The sequence below is a fragment of the Moschus berezovskii genome, chromosome 5, assembly GCF_049115385.1.
Source record: "Moschus berezovskii isolate FMDL1 chromosome 5, NW_MosBer_1.0, whole genome shotgun sequence".
Classification (NCBI taxonomy): Eukaryota; Metazoa; Chordata; class Mammalia; order Artiodactyla; family Moschidae; genus Moschus; species Moschus berezovskii.
Genome location: NC_142464.1, coordinates 123,315,342 through 123,334,746, shown reverse-complemented (window position 1 = coordinate 123,334,746; position 19,405 = coordinate 123,315,342). Strand labels below are relative to the sequence as shown.

At 50.5% G+C, this 19,405-nt stretch overlaps 1 protein-coding gene across 3 annotated transcripts in view; it reads left to right on the top strand.

Annotated features, from left to right (window-relative positions):
* AFAP1 (actin filament associated protein 1) overlaps positions 1 to 19,405 on the top strand; it is a 148,262-nt gene that overhangs the window by 113,863 nt on the left and 14,994 nt on the right. For 2 of the 3 annotated variants that reach the window (XM_088836561.1, XM_055434213.2), the window contains 3 exons: positions 4,186 to 4,397; positions 6,718 to 6,863; positions 13,914 to 14,031. In XM_088836561.1, the coding sequence (XP_088692687.1) occupies positions 4,186 to 4,397; positions 6,718 to 6,863; positions 13,914 to 14,031 (476 nt within the window). Of the gene's footprint in view, positions 1 to 4,185; positions 4,398 to 6,717; positions 6,864 to 13,913; positions 14,032 to 16,941; positions 17,209 to 19,405 lie in introns of all 3 variants that reach the window. The other variant, XM_088836562.1, reaches the window with a different exon arrangement.

Below are 19,405 nucleotides of genomic sequence, written 5' to 3'. Positions count from 1 at the left end.
TCATGACTCAGAGCAAGTGAAAGTGAAGTCGCTCAGTCGTGTCCGACTCTTTGCGACCCCATGGACTGTAGCCTACCAGGCTCCTCCATCCGTGGGATTCTCCAGGCAAGAGTACTGGAGTGGGTTGCCATTTCCTTCTCTAGACTCAGAGCAAAGATAGTCTCAAAACATCAAATGGAGCTTTCCAAATTGTTCAGATACAGTAACTTCTCACCATGACATGATAAGTGGGGATAAACAAGAAAAATGAAAGGATTCTGGCTTTGCCTTACCGGCAGGGCATTGAAGTGACCAAGGCCAGCTTGTGCCTGGCCCTGGCTGCTCCATGGTGCCCCCTGGTGGCGGGTTCTGCTCGGGCTGACCGTCTCGGGGTGGACGGGTCCTGTGTTGGCAGCGATCCCATCACAGGCTGGCCATGTGTGTGTGTGTGTGTGTGTGGCGTGTGCGTGCACATGTGTGTGCTCTGTGTGTGTGCATGTGCCGTGTGTGTGTGTGGTGGAGTGGGGGGTGGCAGCGATCCCATCACAGACCGGCTGTGTGTATGTGTGTCTATGTGTGTGTGTATTTGTCTGTCTTCCTGTCTGTGTGTAGGGTGTGTGTGTCTGTCTGCGTGTGTGTGTGTGTCTGTGTGAGGGAGGAGTGGGAAGAAGACTCCTAGGGGACACAGGGCCTGCCCTCTGGCTCCAGAGGCCTCAGATGGGCCGCCTGCCGTGTCCCTGCATGGCCTCTCCCTGCTCAGGAAGTAGGAATGCGGGCCGCCTCTTGGGAGTGGCCGGTGAGCCTGGTAGGGGAGGCCACGGCCAGATGTGGGCTCGTTTCTGCGGCGTTTGCTGTTTACAGAGACAGGCCTCTTACCCACTTGGGCTCCCATCTCGCTTTTCCCTTTTGTGCACTGTAACTAAATATGAGGACGGCGTTAAAATATGGTGATCGCCTGTGAAGTGTGAACCTGTCCAGCGCAGCCATTCCTCTTGTGACTCACATGTGGAGAAGTTCACAGCGTTTGGTGACTCGGTCAGGGAGGAAAACCCGCAGGTCCCTTCACCACTCCAGGAGGTGGGTCTTTCTCTTGGCTGGCCAGGCCGAGCTCAGAAGCTGTGAGACACCCCCCGCCACACACATACACACACCTCCCCAGCCCTGCGCCGGGGACAGGTGCGCCCACGTGGTGATTGTAAACTCCGGCAGTCCTGCGGAAGGCCAGAGGAATCCCGTCACTGCTCCTGACAAGGCAGACGCGCTTAAAGTCCTCCAGAAACCATTTAGTGTCTCCTCGCTGTCCGTCCCACCCCACCGTCTTCTGCCTCAAGGCCAGGTCCCAACACTAGCGCCTGAGGTTTCCTGCGACCAGGTTCCTAGACGTTCCAAGTCTTGGTTTGCCACTCCCCGCTTCCCCTGGCCTGAAGAGCTCCCCGCACCTCTCAAGGCCCAGGTGAGGACTTGCCCCAGGTACACATGAGCCTCCACTCTGCCAGCTCCGGGGTAGCGGGGTGGTCATGCCCGCCAGTGCCCCGCACCCCAAGAGCCCTTGCAAACGTGTGCCCAAGCAGGTTCAGGTAGCTGAGAGCCACACGAGGCTTCAGCTTAGTTCTTCTAAATCACATACACTGTCCTACTGTCTGTCCATCAGCCGTCCTGTGTATCCATTCACACCCGGAACATACATACAGTGGATCCGACTAGCAGCTGTTTTCATGCAAGTCCAAAGACTGGCCCTCAGCGTGATTGATGACTTACAGGTGATATCAGAGAGACAGTAAATAGTTCAAATAGCCACTCCTTGGATGTTCGGGTATTATATTTGACTGTGTGTTTTTAAGGAGAGCTTACAAAAGAATGTGTGTCAGAACTGGGACACTTAAAATGCTGCTTCCCAAATGAAAACCACAGCTCCTTCTCTGCCATCTTTCGCTCTCTGAAGAACTTCAGGCAGATCTTTGCTGGGAGGCTGTGAACAGGGCTCATGGATCAGGGCGTGACCTCGCACCTCCCCTTGTGAACTCGGCTTCCCCAGCCTGTCTTCATGCCCCTTCAGTGTGTAAAATACAGGGGACTGTGAGCCCCAGGCCCTTGAGCTGGGACTTGCTTCTCCACTTTCTCTGTAATTTTACAGACACGGCAGCTTGTGTCTCAAAACTGAGGTTTCAGTTCCAGGTGCCCTTTAGGGTAATATATTGGGAGAGCTGACATCACGCTCAGGAATGTGAACGTTTAAGTACTGTTAAGTGTCTCCCTAGTAAACTCTTTGAGCAATTATTTATAGTAATATTTATACGGAAAACAGGAAGCACCATTCTGGGCCCTGAAAATATGTTTGGTTTTTTATTTTCCGTTGTTTTTTGCCTTTATAGTGTTGATCCGTTGCTAATAAAGTGTGTAAGGTGTCGAAGAGAAAAGCGAAAAGCATGGTCCAAATTGCTTTGGGGAAGACATTTTAAAAATGGGGGTCAGAGAGGATGTATTTATTTAAAATCTATTTATTTTTGGCTGCGCTAGGCCTTCATTGCTTTGTGCAGGCTTTCTCTAGTTGCGGCCAGCAGGGACTGGCCTTCATTGCAGCACATGGGCTTCTCGTGGAGGGGGGCGTCTCATGGAGGTGGCTTCTTGTGGCGGGGGCGTCTCGTGGAGGTGGCTTCTCTTGGCGGGGGTGTCTCATGGCGGGGGCGTCTCATGGCAGGGGCTTCTTGTGGCGGTGTGGCATGAGAGCACCTTCTCTCGCTGCAGAGCACGGGCTCTAGGCGCTCAGGGTTCGGTAGTTGCAGCACGTGGCCTTGGTAGTTGTGGTTCGCAGGCTCTAGAGCACAGGCTCGGTTGTTAATGGCACACAGGCTCAGCTGCTCTGGGGCACGTCCTGGAGTCTTCCCGGACCAGGGAATGAACCCGTGTCCCTTGCACTGGCAGGCAGATTGTTAACCGCTGCGCCACTAAGGAGGGACCCTCTTTTTAGAGCTGTGCGCGTGTGTGATTGCACATGTGTGTGCACATGTGTAGGCGTGTGTGTGTGTGTGTGTCGAGAGAGCAGCTGGATAGCCTAAGGAACCCGCGATTCTCTTCTTGCTCCTTGACCCGCCTCCCACTGCTGCTCCCCTCGCTGCCTCCCTCTCGCGGGCGCAGTCCTTTGCTGGCCCTGTGGATGGGTTAGAAGTCGCTGCCACCCAGTGATATCTGTTTATCGTGCCTTGTTGCTTGTAGAAAAATGCATTGTCTGTTTGTGGCAGATGAAAATGATGGGTTACTAGTATTTGAGGAGATTTCCTCTTTTAAAACATGACGATAGCTCTCCTTGTAATTCCACCCCATTCCATCTGTACTGCACTGATCCAGGGCGGCCCCAGAGACGCGGATGGCAGGTTTCCACGTGCGTCAGACCCAGGCCTTCAGACCTTAGCAGATCTTCCCGTCAGAGGGCCAAGGAGGGGCGTGTGTGTTCTCTGGGCAGGAATCTCGTCCTGAAGACCTGCTGTCGTTCGCTGGAACCCTTCCAGCGGTGGGGAGCTCGCCTCCTCCCCAGGCCACCTGTTTCTTAGGAAGCTTCCCTTTGCAGATAGTTTCATCCCTCATGGGGAGCCAGATCTGCCCCCGGGGGGCTTTTGCCCTAGCTGTGTCCTTTGCAGCTACTTGGAATGAACCTGGACGCTTTCCTGGGTGAGGCCCCTTCAGCTTTCTGAGGACAGCTGTGTGTCCTCATCCCCTCTTTCCTTCCACCCACCGATGCCTTAGTGAGTTGTCACACGCCCGTTCGGGCTCCAGGGTCCTGAAGGCTTCTGGGAGCTGGTGCTCAGCCACATCATGCAGTGTGGGTCGTCGGGCTCCGGGGAGGTCTGAGCTGTCCCGGCCCCCAGAGCCGATGGAGCAGTCATCTCATGCTGGCTCCTCTCTTTCCCAGGAGCCTGTGCTTGCAGGTGTGCTGCCTGCGGGGTTTCTTCTCTCCTTGTGGCCGCCTCGGGTGCGTCCCTCTCAGGGACTGATGGTCACTCTCCTTGCAGGCTCCCTGGTTTATTCCCATCTCGGGCGCATCCTTCCTGGGGGACTCTCCTTGCAGGCTCCCTGGTTCATTCCCTCCTCGGGTGCGTCCTTCCTGGGGGGCTCTCCTTGCAGGCTCCCTGGTTCCTTCCCTTCTCGGGTGCCTTCCCTTCTCGGGTGCCTCCCTCCCAGGGGGCTGACAGTCGCTCTCCTTGGTTGCAGGCTACCTGAACGTGCTGTCCAACAGCCGCTGGCGGGAGCGCTGGTGCAGAGTCAAGGACAACAAGCTCATCCTACACAAGGACAGGGCCGACCTGAAGACGCACACCGCCTCCATCCCGCTGCGCGGCTGCGAGGTCATCCCGGGCCTGGGCTCCAGGCACCCCCTGACCTTCCGGCTGCTTCGCAACGGCCAGGAGGTGGCGGTGCTGGAGGTAGGGGCCACTTGCAGGGAAAGGCAATTAAAACTAATTGCCTCTTTACACACTGAAAGCTTTCATTTTTAAAATTAAAAGTCTTTGTTAATGGCCTATTATTTATTTTCTGCTTCTCTATTAATTCAAACCTTTTTTCCTTTATCTTTTTTTTCACTTAGCATTATCATGAGTAAGCTACAAAGACATGCAGACATCTGCATACGTATGTGTGCATACATGTGTACACACACAAAGGAATGCATGGAGTGTGGAATTTCCAGAGTATGTGTGAGTGTATTCATGTTGTACAGTCGATGGAAATCAGGAGTGTTTGGATTTGGCAAAACGGCCAGTGTGTGTTCTAAATTAATCAGTGTGTGTGTCAGTCGCTCAGTCGTGTCCAACTCTTTGTGACCCCATGGACCATTGTCCTCCAGGCTCCTGTGTCCAGGCTCCTCTGTCAGTGAAATTCTCCAGGCAAGAATACTGGAATGGGTTGCCAGCCCCTTCTCCAGGGGATCTTCCCAGCCAAGGAATCAAACCCAGGTCTCCTGCATGGCACACGGATTCTTTACCATCTAAGCCACCAGGGAAGCCCATATATGTATACACTTTCATCTCTACCTGAAAGTGAAAGTCGCTCAGTGGTGTCCTACTCTTTGCGACCCCATGGACTATACAGTCCATGGAATTCTCCAGGCCAGAATACTGGAGGAGGTAGCCTTTCCCTTCTCCAGGATATCTTCCCAACTCAGGGATTAAACCCAGGTCTCCCGCATTGCAGGCAGATTCTTTTCCAGCTGAGTCACCAGGGAAGCCCAGTCTCTACCTATTTATCCATTAAAAGCCACAAGATCGTAACTAATATTTTAAATTCAGTATAACACCACTGAGATAGTTGTTAAAAGTTTGAGGAAATTTCTGAAGATAAACAATGAGGAAAATAGTTAAGAGTGTAATAGTATCTACAACATCTTAGATATTGTATTAAAATGCTTTTAAGAATGCTTAGATGAAATAGTTATGGAAGCATGGCTAGAGGATCAGTCACAGATACATTCTTGACATAGATTTTGTTTGGGGAAGGGCAGAAGACTAGTGAAGAGAACCTGTTTGTGATCTTTTTTCTAGTATCCAAGTGTTCATTTCAACTTAGCAAGCATTGGCTACATTCCTGCTCTCTGTGAGGCACACAATTGGGACCCCTTCACTCTGTCCAGTGGCCCCATATGACACTGGCCAGGCATGGTCTGTCGCTTGTACAGCATTGCTGACCAATTCTGTCGGCACACAGAAAACAACTCCCCACTTAACCACTCTTCCTCCCGAAAGGTTTTGTGCCTGCCACGAGGCGCATGTGCTCAGTTGCCCTCTGATCCATGTTCAACTCGTCCAGGTTACAGTGTTGAAACCACTCTTCTTTAAGGGTTTAGGCTCAACTCACACATCTTTCTTTATATAAAAATTTCGTAACTTTTACAAAAACTTTAAAAATTTATTTTTTTTCACATTCAGGTACCTCATAACTCTGTTTCCTGTAAACTTTAAACATGGCTCATATATTTGATTAATGAAAGTATTTAGACATTTGAAATGCTATTAGGAATGTAACGTAATTGACCTTCTGAATCACATAACAGGGGCGGCTTAGAATTTTAACGCACTGAGTCTTAAAGACCTGTTTCAGACTTGTAAATCAGGCAGATGACATTCGGGGAGCGTTTGAAGTTCCCTAAAACGACGGCAGAAAGCAGCCCAGTGCTTGTTGGCACAACTCCTGTATCCACACAGCTCCTGTGAAGACGGAAGTGGGTTGATTTGCCGTTCCGTCTAGTCAGGGTGACAGCGTCGCTATTGCAGGCCCACGGCAGAGACCACAGCGAGGGCTTCTGGCCAGCACAGTTGGTGCCCACAGTGTCTGAGGCCTGATGCGCGGTCCAGGTTGGGCGCCTATGGTTGGAGAGGCTCCTCCTGCCGCCCAGATTTGATTGCCAAACTAAGGAGGCTTTCGAAACAGCTTCCTGTGGCTGAGATTTAAATAATCCCTTTAGCTTCTACCCTAGTGCCTTTCCCCAAGATAATCGGGAGGCATTTAGTACCTCTGGTTTTTATTTCCTGGGGCATAGTCATTGCGTGGCTCCTGCATTAAGGCTTCGCGTGAACGTGGGGCTGCTCCTGTGACGCAGGCAACGGCTGCCGCCTCGTCGTCTGCGTCTGCGCGTGCGCCGTGTCGCAGTGCCTTTCCTGTCGTGTGTCTCTTTACTGATACTTTTATGAACATGTGAAAACCGTGCTGTCACTTACATAAAGTGCTCTTCCCGCCTCTTCACCTCCCTAGGCATCCTCTTCTGAAGACATGGGCAGATGGATTGGGATCCTGCTGGCTGAGACGGGGTCCTCGACCGACCCCGGGGCCCTGCACTACGACTCCATAGCCGTGGAGGCGTCCGCGAGCGTCGCTCAGACAGCCGAGCGCGCCTTCTGGTAAGGCCCTCCGCCGCGAGGACGGCGCTGAGGTTAAGCCGCTTTATCTTTTCCCTTTTATGTAAGTATACAGCCTTAAAGGGGGAACAACTGAAGACTCCTTTTTTGTATTAATGCAGATTTTGGTGAAATATTTGTCATTTCAACCATCTGTGTTTTCTATTAGCACAGGGGTTGGCAAACTTTTTGTACAAAAGGCATCACAGTAATACTTTTGGCTTTGCAGACCAAATGTTCCCTGTTAAAACTGCTCAGCTCTGCCACTCTGGTCACACACATCAATGAATGGACATGGCCGTGTGCCAATAAAACTTTATTTGCACACACAGGCAGTGGGCCATATCTGACCCATGGACTGTAGTCTGCCGACCCCTGTATTAGGGAAACAGTTCTATAAAACAGAAATAATTCTCCTTATTGTATAAGTGAGGGCTGCATCTTCAAAGCCATCAATCATATACTTTTAAAACTTCAATGTGATCTTTTTTTTTAAGGGCTGTTATGTAAAAAAACATTTAAACAATGAGTATTTCTTTCACATAATCATGGCCAGGATAATTAATGCAGCAGTTCTCAAAGTATGGTCCACAGACCCCTGTGGGTATTCAAAACCCTTTTTAGGCAGTCCCAAAGGTCAAAACTGTTCCCATAATGGTGCTAAGAAATTATTGTTCTTCTTGGCATGTGCTTCAGTGGTGCAGAAGGAACTGGGGCAGGGGGGTAAATTGGCAGGTACTTTAGCACCATCTTAAGTGGTCGCTTAACACAGTGCTGTGACTACAGTCACCACCATGCCTTTGTAGCAAAAGAAGGTGCTGGGTTCACTTGAGACGTCTGTGGTCAAGCATTGAAATTGTTCCTTCTTCTGTGAAGGGCCAGAGAGTAGATATTTTTTATTCGCTCTCTTGGTCCGCGTCGTTTTGACATTTATGAGGCATGGCAGGCAGGACACACAAAGCACTGTATTGACTGAGCTGTCGTATTGTCTTGAGGAAACGCTCTTCTGTGGCTGAGTTACTAACTCAGCTAGCCCCTCCCCATTCCACCACCATCTTTTTGCATTTTTACCGGAAAGAACAATTCACAGATGAACTGTCGTTATTCAGACGTAGGCATGCGCAGGCACTTTTTCAAAAATGAACCGAGCGAGCCTCTCATCTCGAGGAAGATGGCTGGCAGTGTTTGTTGCCTGCAATGGAGCTGAACTTTCACTGAGAATTGCAAACTCTCGGAGCGTTCTATCTTCCACTCCGAGCCAACACCTTCCCAGCACTCAGAGTTCTGTGATAACATTGGTGGCGATGTTAAGTGTGACTTTTGATGCTGTGTAATGAAGTGTTGATGGCTGTGAGTTTGAGTGAACTCCGGGAGTTGGTGATGGACAGGGAGGCCTGGCGTGCTGTGATTCATGGGGTTGCAAAGAGTTGGACACGACTGAGCGACTGAACTGAACTGAATGAAGCGTGTGCGTTTGGAAGGCCTGCATCAGTTACGCACAGGTAAAAGAGCCCCCCCACAAGCAGTGTAGATGAACGGGTATTCATGTCACAGTGGACAAGCAAGTTCACTGATACAGGTTCAGATTCTACTTGGCAACCAATCATTAAGAAATTGCCACTCGTTGAGTTTTGGTGTAGTATCAAAGAATATCTTCCATGACCTGGAAAAGCTGTTAAAATACACCTTACTTTTCCAACTAAATATCTGTAGGAGGCTGGATTTTCTTTGCCTACTTCAACCAAAACAACATATTACAACGGATTGAACGCAGAAACAAGTTTGATAATCCATTGTTTTCTACTGAGCCAGAATAGATTTACAAGCATATCAAATAGTACCATTTTTCTCATTTTTAAAAAATTTTAAAAAGGTATCGTTAACATTCATAAAAATATGTTGAAATACAGTGGATTTACTCTTGTTATTTTTGAACGAATAAAGCTGAACACATTCCTGAGTTTCAGTTGCAAGTGCCACAGCCTCGATAGTGAACACCCACGCAAAGCTGAGCTCTTCGGTGTCCTCAGTGGTGGAACGCGGTGCAGAGACTTAAGACGCAGGAGGGCTGCTCGTCTGCCAGAACGCGTCTGAGAAATGGAGAACACGCTGGTTCCTGTTGCATGCTGTCCAGAGCAGGGGTCGGGCACCCTTTTCTGTGAAGGGCAAGTCAGCGGGCACTTTCAGCTTTGCGGAAAGTGTTCCCCAGCACGACCACCCCCCTTTGTCACCATGCTCAGCTCCCCATGGTCAGGCAGAAGCAGCAGGGCGGTCCTGGAACCAGTGGACGTGGTCGTGCCCGGCAGGAGTTTGCTGGGTCCTTTGTGTAAAGTGATGCCCTGTGAGGTTATGCTGGAAGGAGCACCGGGCCAGGAAGAAGGGACCTGGGTTCTGTCCTGCTGCAGCAGGTGCTAAACGGAAATGTTTGGGACGTGTCCTTCCTGTCAGCGTCTGGCTTCTTTTTGTAGGACACAGAGTTTAGGTAACATGATATCTGAAACTTGGGGCTCTCGTAGCTCTGATGCCCGGATTCCCGCTTCTATCTCTCTCGTCCTCGGAGAATCTGGACTGGGGCTCGAGGGAGGCAGATGGAAAGAGAGCAGGTGATGGAGTTGTTGTTGTATGATCAGTGAGTGACGATAAACATACCAACAACTGTTGACAAGCCCCCCCGGGCCCTCGAAGACCCTGAAATCCTTTGATAAACTCAAAGAGAAACTCAGACATTTGCACTGTCTGTCTAACACCGACACCACCATCTAGCTTTTCCACACAAGTGGTATTTGTAGGAAACTGGAACAGTCTTGAATGGGGTTGTGGGATGAACATTAATGCTTGGCTAGGGGGCTCAGTAAAGTAAAGATAATGTCAGCCTGTATTAGGAATCAGGCTTCCCTGGTGGCTCCCTGGTAAAGAATCTGCCTGCAGTGCAGGAGACTTGGGTTCGATCCCTGGGCTGGGGAGATCCCCTGGAGAAGGAAATAGCAACCCACTCTAGTACTCTTGCCTGGAGGATTCCATGGAGACAGGAGCCTGGCGGGCTACAGTCTGTGGGGTCACAAAGCACTGGACACAACTGAACAACTGAGCATGCACATGTTAGGAATCAAGCCAGCATGTTCCACCCAACTAAGGGAAACGGCCTTGACAAAATGAGTTAATCCTATACAGCTTGACCGGGGAATCTCCAGGAGTGTTAGAGGATTTCTGAAGTCAGACTACCTGTGCTCTCTCACCTCTGTTGTTTGAAAACCAGAGGGACAGTGATCAGTGCTCACTGTTCTGTTCATTCTTGTTATTTTTTTCCCCATAATAAGATTCTAATTAGAAAAGTGTAAGTAAATTACAGTGAGTCTCCTAATTGTATAGTAAATAAGGCACATTTAAAATAGTTTCTAAGGAAGTGTAATATCCTTCAGTCCAGTTTTGCAAACCCTGCACATCTAGAGTGACATAAAAGAAAGGAGTTCACGGTTGCTAACTATACCGTTTGGACGTTATTTGTTTCAAAATGCCTCTCATAAGTCTACATGTAACTTCAACAATAATAAGCAAACTGGTAACAACATTTAAGAGAAACCTTGACTAAAAATATTTCCCCTAGGACCCAGATGAGTGGAATATTCATCTGAACCAAATATGAGAAGGTTACATTTTCGAGAAAGGAACATAGATTGCAATTTCGGAAAATTGATTTATTAAAAATATGCACAAGTTTATGGCTGCAAGAATCTTTGCCGCCCCATTAAAATCTTTATTGGAGATGTCACTTAGCAATAAAGTTTATTTTTATTTATTAGTTTTCTCTTTAAAAGTTTCTGTAACAAGAGAGAAGAGACTTAATAGGGAGACAGTGTTCAAAATATAAAATATGGTAGCCTGCCAGTGTAATAAATAATCTAAGATTAATGTCTGCCTTTATGTAATTGGCAGCTAGTTAGCGAATCTTTTCGAGGTTATTAGGGGAATTTTCTGGATATTAATTATGTCTGAAGGAGAAAGGACAATGGTATGTTTTGGGAAGAGGACAGTAGAAGAAAGAATAGGAGCGTCAGGTCTCCTAGAACGGTAAAGAGTCGAAGCATGTTTTTCTGTGGCCTGTTTTTTAATAAGACATGATATATATGATATATTACATATATCTGAAAGTTTCTTCTGGAACTTGTTTCAAGTCATGCTGGGTAGGCTCCCTTAAGAAAGCTGTGACAGCGCTGGTGATGATGAAAGCTGTAGATCAGTGTGAACGCAGGGGGAGCAGACAAACTGGCGGGAAACTCTCACCTCCAGCCACCCTCTCATCTGAGTCCCCAGGAGATCTCATCCTAAAATGCAGCTCCTGAAAACACAGGTGAACCTTGAAAGTGTTAAGTCATTGTGAGAAGAGGATGCGTTCTGGAGACGGGTGGTGGTGCTGGCTGTACAACTCGGTGAATGTGCCTAGGGCCCCAGAACTGGGCACTTAAAAGTGCTTAAGGTGGGAACATTTCTGTTATGTGCATTTTACATATATATACATACATATATCCCGGGTGGCCCTAGTGTTAAAGAACCGGCCTGCAAATGTAGGAGAAGCGGGTTTAATCTCTGGGTCGGGAAGATCCCCTGGAGGAGGGCATGGCAACCCCCTCCAGTATCCTGGCCTGCAGAATCCCCATGGACAGAGGGGCCTGGCGGGCTACAGTCCACGGGGTCACAAACATTTGGACACAGCTGAGGTGACTGAGCGCGCACATGTATCTCTGTACCTTACGTTTCGGGTTTAACAAGTGGCACGTGGCCTCTTATCTCATTTCGATGTTTCTATGTGGCCAGTGACGGGTTGCAGGAAGAGTGGTCAAAAGGCGAGGGGCCTCGTACTTGGTCTTGGGTCCCAGAGACCTAGCTGGGGGGCCCAGGTCCCTCTCTGAGAGATGACGGGCAGCCTGGCTGGTGGCCGAGATCTCTTCCAGCTGAAACAGGACGTCCTGTGTATCTGTGACCTCCCGTTAGGTCCTCTGTTCAGAAGCGACCTGCTGATGTCTATCCCTAGTGAGCAAGCTCCTGTCCCGCCCACCGCAGTCCATGCTCCCTCCTGGCGTCTGCGCCCAGTGGGGGCCACGCAGGGGCTGGAGCCCGGAGACACAGAGCAGGCAGGAGACAGCCTCTGGGCAGGGCCTCTGTCTCAGAGCAAGGAACAGCCCTGTTGTCAGTGCTCATGGGCACTGGAGCATATCGGGCCACAGGCAACCATTGGGGCTGGGGTGGTCATCCTATGGCCTGCCTTTCATCACCAATCCTTCACCCCCAAAATACCCTCTAATGGGGTATTTAAACCAGAAAACGTTAAATGTGAATCTGAATGCAAATCAAATCTGTCTTTCTTGTATTCTGTTTTTCCTATACATTGCTGTTATTTCGTTGCTAATAACGAAATAACATCTGCCTCTTTTGCGACCCCATGGACTGTAGCCCGCCAGGTTCCTCTGTCCACAGGATTTCCAGAATACTGGAATGGGTTGCCATTTCCCTCTCCAGGGGATCTTTCTGACCCAGGGCTTGAACCCATGTCTTCTGCATCTTTTCCTAAATATATGTTAAAGTATTTTAAGTATAGAATAATCATATGCATTTTTGTATCAGGAAAAGAGTTACTTTGTGAGATAGCAGGGTGTCCCGGCTGGGACCCGCTGTGCGTTCTGTGTTCTCCCAGCAGAGGGCAGCACTGCACCCAAGCCGCCTTCCCGAGCTCGGCTGGGTGGGTGGGAAATGCAGGTTTAACCCCAGGGCGGATCCTGTACAGCCCCTTCCTGTCATTCTCTCAGGAGCCAGGAACCCCAGGGCAGCTTTGTTGCAAGTGTCTGAGAGGCAGGTCTCCCCTTCCCACTGACTCCCACAGTTTTGCTCATTTGCCCTATTTTTTAAATTCATCTAGTTACCAAGAAAAAGCTGAAAAAACAGATTTTTTGTTTGTTTGTTTTAAATTTCAGGCTATCTTAGTTTTTCCAGTTGGGAACATTGAAAAATCTCTAGGTTAGTTCTTCACTAGGCCTTGAGGTTTTTCTCTTGTACCACAAGCAGACTGTTCAGACTTTCCTTCCTCCCCTGCCTCCTTCATTCGTGCGGTCGTGTTTGCTGAGCAGCTTTTATCTGCTGGCTGTCGCCCCGGCACTTGACGAGGAGAGCTAGCAGAGGCTGTGTCCTCCTGAAACTGAGGTTCCGGTGGGGAAGGCAGACGTCACTGTGTCACATGTCAGGGGGTGATTAATGGCAGGAAGGAGCAGGGGACAGCAGAGGGGGAAGGGGACGCTGTTTCCTTGGGGTGATCGAGAAGGAAGGGTCTCAGAGCTGCGGGCAGAGAGCCGCTGGGAGCCTGGGGTGAAGAGCAGGAGGGGTGGGGGCGCGGGGAGTAGGCTTGGCACACGGAGCCTTGCAGGCTACCAGTGCTCGCGTGGGTCTCCGTGGTGACGTGGCCTGCCCTGCCACCCTCAGGTTTCCAGAAGTTCAGGGCATGGAGCGAGGGAACAGACACTCAAGGAGGGAACAAAGCTCAAGAAAGGCTGTGCGATGGACGTTCTAAGGTGCTTCTAGAATAAGGTCCATGAACTTTCCCTGAAAAGAGCTGGAGAGGAGATACTTCGGTGTTGCAGGCCAGTGGTCTCTGCCTTCCACAATTACCAGGCTTGTGAAAAAGGCACGTGGAGAGAAAGGAGACACAGACAGTTTATCAGTGAAGGGTCCCAGTAAGCAAAGGTGTTCAGGTCAAACCTACTGGCAGCAGACTGAGCCCCTGCTATAAACTGCTGAACGCCAGGTTACTTGTGGCACACCAGGCGTGTGCAGGGCCACTTTCTGAGTCCCCGGCAGGCTCGTGCCTGGTCTGGGCTGCAGTCCCAGGTACAGATGATGTCCCGTCCTGCAGGTGAGGGTCCACCCTGATGGCTGTAGAACACCCGATGCTGCCCGGGTCCTGACGTTTCTCCACCTGCAGCCCTGGACAGAGCCCAAGCACCCGACAGCGCTCCCGGAACGCTTGGTGATCCACCGGAGGGTCGTAACCTGGTTCCTTTCTTTCAGCTTCATGAACCGGCGTGTTCTGTCCACTAACCCCTATGTGGGGAGCACCTCCAACGGCTACGCGCACCCCAGCGGGACAGCACTTCACTACGATGACGTCCCCTGCATCAGTGGCTCGGTGAGTGTGGTGGGCAGAGCTGGGGGTCAGCTGTGCTGGACGACAGGTACCTGTGGGTCCCTGTGAGTTCCCTTCCTTTCGGCCTAAACGAGAGAGGCAGGATGAAAACCACATCCCACCTCTCTCGTGTTTGACGCCCCGTTCTCCTTAATCCACATGTGAACACGAGGGTCATCGGCACCAGTAGCCGGTTTATCATTTGCGTCGATGCCATTAACCAAACACTGTGGGAAATCTCCACCAGAAGGGAGACGTTGCCTCAGGGTAATGACCGAAGCACCGGCTCCGGACACTTTCCCACGTCCTCAGGGTATCTGGCCTCCAAGTAGCTGGGACTCCCGTCAGTGGAGGAGAAGCCGGCCGGCCCGCCTGGCCTGCAAGGCCGTGTTCAAGTGCGGATTGAGATGAAACAGGCTCCGTGTTAGGTCGTGGGTATCGGGTGCGGGCAGGCTTGGAGATCCCGTCCCAGCTGCAGAGCACAAAAGTAGGGAGTTCAGCCTGAGTCCAGCGTGGCCTGGGGTGGGCAGGACGCCAGTGCTGTCCCGCCCGTCAGGCCCAGCCACTCGCCCCTTTGCCCTGGCCCTACTCTGCCTCCAGCTGGGGCCTCCAGGACTAGAGGGGCTCTGGTGTGTGCTGTGACCGTAGCCGTCTGCCCTGCAGAGCGGGACCCAGGTGCTCGGGGAAAGCCCGTGGTGGCCCCACAGGAGCAGGCCCCAGGCCAGGCACTGGGCCCTTTTCCAGGAGGCCCGGCTCTCGGGGTCCGCTTGCTGGTCTTGGGGGCGCCTCCCCCGCTGTTGTAGACCCATTCACGCGGGACAGGCTGCTCCTCTGAGCCTTTGGCCTCAGCCCCGGCTGTTTGAGAACACGCCACCCTGCCTCTGTCTCACTGCCCGAAGGCCCCCTTGTGAACCTGGCCCCCACAGGGGTTTCTCCCAGGGCGCGTGGTGGGCAGAGCGGCGTAGAGAAAGCCCGGACCTCCCCAGACGCCGCCTGGGTCTCCCGTCTCCTCGTCCCGGTTAATGCCACCCCAGGAATGAGCACAGCTTCCGCTGTCCCGGAGTGGAGAAGCTGCCGGCTCCAAGACTTCGCACCGAGGAGGCGTTTCTGCATGCGTGTCACTGGGCGGGCGGCGTGAGGGGTGCACACGGAGCGTCCCGCGAGCAGGGCTTCTGACTCCCTCACTTATTAAGGGCTTCCTTGGAGTTCAGGCCTCTCTTTAGACTGTTGTTCCCCTTCCTGGGCTCTGTGACCAGGCCCTCTATTTGGAGGCGCCCTCACTCCTCAGTTTGACAAAGTTCATACTTTTGAGCCACAATCCTGGCATTGTAGCAGTGTTTCAACTTCAGTAATTCTTTCCCCTTCACCTTCTCCCCGAGGCCTAGATGAAAGTGCGTCTCGAAAAGGCTTTTCTGACAGGCACACATGCACTTTTAACCTGCAGGTGCTGTGGAGTTTGTTTTCCAAGTTTTCCATGTGACCTAATCCTTTGGTATTTTAGGAACAGGATGGTCCCGTCTAGACCATCGTAATAACCCGGGACAAATATATGCTAGGCTGTCATTATGAAATGCTCACATCCACGTTCATCTGCATGCACGGTTATTTTTAGATTATAGATGGGTCCCCAGCACACAAAAATAGATGCACTGAAGTGACTGCAGTGGAACGAAAACGTTCCCACCGTGAAACTTTGAGCCTTTTCTATTTTTATAACAAAAGGCCGTAATTGCATTCTGGCAGAAAGGAACTCTGCCAGGATGTAAAAATAGACTAAAATAAGTACATGAATTAATATTTTTTCTCTCTCTCTCTTTTTTTCTTTTAATGCAAAGCAATTTATAAAGACCTTTAAAACTTAAAAGAATCTGGCCGTGGTTGTGAGTTTGGGTTTTAATTAATACTTTAATGTCCATGTTCTAAAGTGGCTTGTAGCTATTTTAATCCTTTGTATAAAGGTTTTCCACTGAAGTAATGCCATTGTATCAATTATAATTTGAAGCATTCTATTTTCTATGATGATTTGACTTCTTTCTTGTAACAGCCTGTGATTTGGGCCACTGCGCTTTCTTCAGGCCTAACCAAATATGGGATGCAGGTGATGTTGGCAGTCATGTGACCCACAGAGCCTACATCCCCGAAGCCCGCATGGCAAGCTTGGAAGGGTCCGCGGGTGGTCTGTGCCCAGCCCCTCCTGGCCTAGGGGAGCCTGAGGTACAGACGCTGAGGGCCATGTAGTTACGGGCGCGGCTCTTCACTCTGGCTCTGCCTCCTACAGCTCCTCCTGAGCTCCGTGCCTTAGTTTCCCCTACTTTGTAAGATTCCTGGCAGAATTCTGTGCATCGTGCATCAGTTTTACTGTGAAATAAGATAAAGCGCTTTGCTGGGATCTTAAACTCATTATTGACCAGGGAATTTTTTTTGGAAACCAACGCCTGTCACCAGTAATCTGTTGTATAAGTGAATATTGATCGTCTCCTGTCAGCAATGCTTGGGTGATGTAGGACGTATTAACACATCTCTGATCAAGAAGTTAACACGTTTTCTCAGGAGAACCAGAGCCCCTGATCTCCGGATGGACCCCAGTTCAGCATCCTTTTCCTTAAATCACATTGTTTCTGCTTCCTGGATCAGGAGGACTTCCAAAATCCGGTTCTTTAAAGACATAAAACAAAACAATCATTGGCCAATGACCCTGGGAACAACTTAAGGAAAAAAGATATCTTAAGTCCCCAAAGGCAGAAAAGCTCTTCTGAATCGGTTCACCTAGTCGTGTGTGTGTGTGTGTGTGTGTTTTACCGGCAGCAGCGTGGGGCATGCATGCGTGTTCTGGGGTGCTTGCTAATAACATCTCAATGTGCTCTGCTTCCTGCGGCTGGGGCGCCAACTAACGACATGCTGTGTGTGTTCCAGGGGGGCCCCGACGACGACGTGCCCGCCCCCCGCGGCCGAGGCCTGGGAGAAGAGGCGCTCTATGATAACGCCGTCCTGTACGATAACTTGCCGTCTCCGAAAATCTTTGCTCGCTACCCTCCCGCTGACAGGAAGGCTGCTAGGCCGTCTCCTGACAGGCTGTCCTATAACCACTACAAACACCCCGCCTCCTCCGGCCTGTCCTCCTCCCCGTCTGTCACTAACACCTCTTCTGTGGGGAGGGCGTCTCTCGGGCTCAGCTCACAGGTACAGCACCCCCGTTCTGTTGTCTCCTAGACTCTCAGTCACGCTTCTCCTGCAGGGCCTGGTGGCGACAGAGCATCTGCCAGCTCACAGTCAGCGAGCCCCATCAGGGGTAGAGCGCAGTCTTCCCCTCAACTCGAGTATGCTCTGCAAGTGCACTCAGCATCCGGCCACCCAGGGACGGGTTACAGGAAACGCAGAGCTTTAACCATGTTACATACCAGACAGACTAGTTCGGGGGCTGCCCTGGTGACTCAGAGGTCAAGAATCTACCTGCAATGCAGCAGACCCGGGTTCAATCCCTGGGTCGGGAAGGTCCCATTGGAGAAGGAAATGGCAAGCCACCCCAAGTATTCTTGCCTGGAGAACCGCACGGACAGAGGAGCCTGGCGGGCTGCAGTCCGTGGGGTCGCAAAGAGTCGGACGCGGCTTCCTGACTGAGCAACAGCTGCAGCCCGTGGTTGTGCTCTGTTTGTCTTTGCCTGTGCCCACCTCTCTCTCCGTTCTGTGACGCTCCCTGGTGAATTTTGTGAGTTATGGTGGTTAAAGGGAGAGTGTTAAAGAGGATGGGGCGGTAAGTTTCCAGAACTTTGAGCTACAGCTTCCTGTCCTGTGTTTTCGTTGAGTGTACTTGAGGGGTGGGCTCCACTGGCTACTGCTTTCAGACCTTCGAGCAGGACTAATCCGAGGATTACAGTAGTCTCCTGTCATGAGTATAGGAGTGTACTCCCTAAAATGGAGTAGGCAATAAGGCTCTTGGATTATCACTGAATGATCAGGAATCTTGATATTGAGTGATTGTCCATCCCACACCTGATATTTGTGGCAAACTGTGACATTTCAGTGTAAATATTAATTTTGTGTTTGCAGGCATTTAAACTAAGATCCAAGCGGTGCCTGGAAGAATACTCTACAAACATAAAGCACAGGACCACATTTTAAATTATTTTCTTTTCCCTCCAGTTGTTGGGATAATCTTGAGAAAATGATGAATTCCAAGTAAGATCCTAGAATTTCAGAGTGTGATAGTTTATAGTGGTTCTTCCAAACCCACTCTTTTTATCAAAGTCAGGTAGGAAGATTTTTGTGTTTTATTTCTAATGACAGCTGGAGATGCTGATTCAGTGAGTCTGAGGGCCCAGTCCAGTGTATCTTCAAACATAAGTACTTACATAGAAAGTTTTTTTATAAGTGAAAGTGATGTGAAAGTCACTCAGGCGTGTCCGACTCTTTGCGACCCCGTGGACTGTACAGTCCATGGAATTCACCAGGCCAGAATACTGGAGTGGGTAGCCTTTCCCTTCTGTAGGGGATCTTCCCAACCCTGGGATCAAACCCGGGTCTCCTGCATTGCAGGTGGATTCTTTAGCAGCTGAGCCACCAGGAAAGCCCATGATACTTATTTAATATGAGCAGTTATGTAAAAAATCTCACAGGTCACATGCTTCGCTTACTAGGTGAAGGTATCGACCTATGTTTTGATTGGTATTGCAGTTCACTTTGGTAAAAACGATGGGACAGAATATCCTATCTTACCCACTTGGAGTGTCCCCTGGTTGGTTTGGAATCGCTTGACACACATCTGAACACGTTACTTTCAAGTGGGCAGCACGTTTGCACGTCGCTTACCTTGTCTCCATGCCCTCATTTGGCCATTGAGTGGGGCCCGCTTCACTTAACACACAGCTGCCCTGTGTGCGCTGTAGGTGTGGGCGCCGTGTCATTTAAACTTTTTAGGAACCCCGTGTCTTTACGTTTTCTAGTGAGCACGCAGGCTCAGAAAGCGTTCATGAAGTGCTCAACACCTCCTAAACGATGGAGTGGGAATTTGAAGACCCTCCCCGACCCCCCGCCAACCCAGGCTCCCAGAAGTAAGAAACGTGTGTATGGAGGAGCCTGGGCTGGACATGTACTGTCAGCCTTGACTGTCTAACTGGATTCATGGCCCAGCAAAGGGGCGCACACATCGCTTGAGCAAAATGATGCAGGCCAGGTTGGCTTGCAGCCATCAAAGAAGTAGGGATACGTTGAATTATTCTAAAATCCTGTAGTGAGTTAGGATGCAGTTCATACTGTCCCTGTATTTAGCTTCTTCTGCTTCCTTCCTCAGATCCCATGAGCGAATCAAACGGTAGTTATTTATCCAATTAGGACGTCAGTATAAAGCCCTGGGAGCTGAAGGCTTAAGTGCACACAGTCT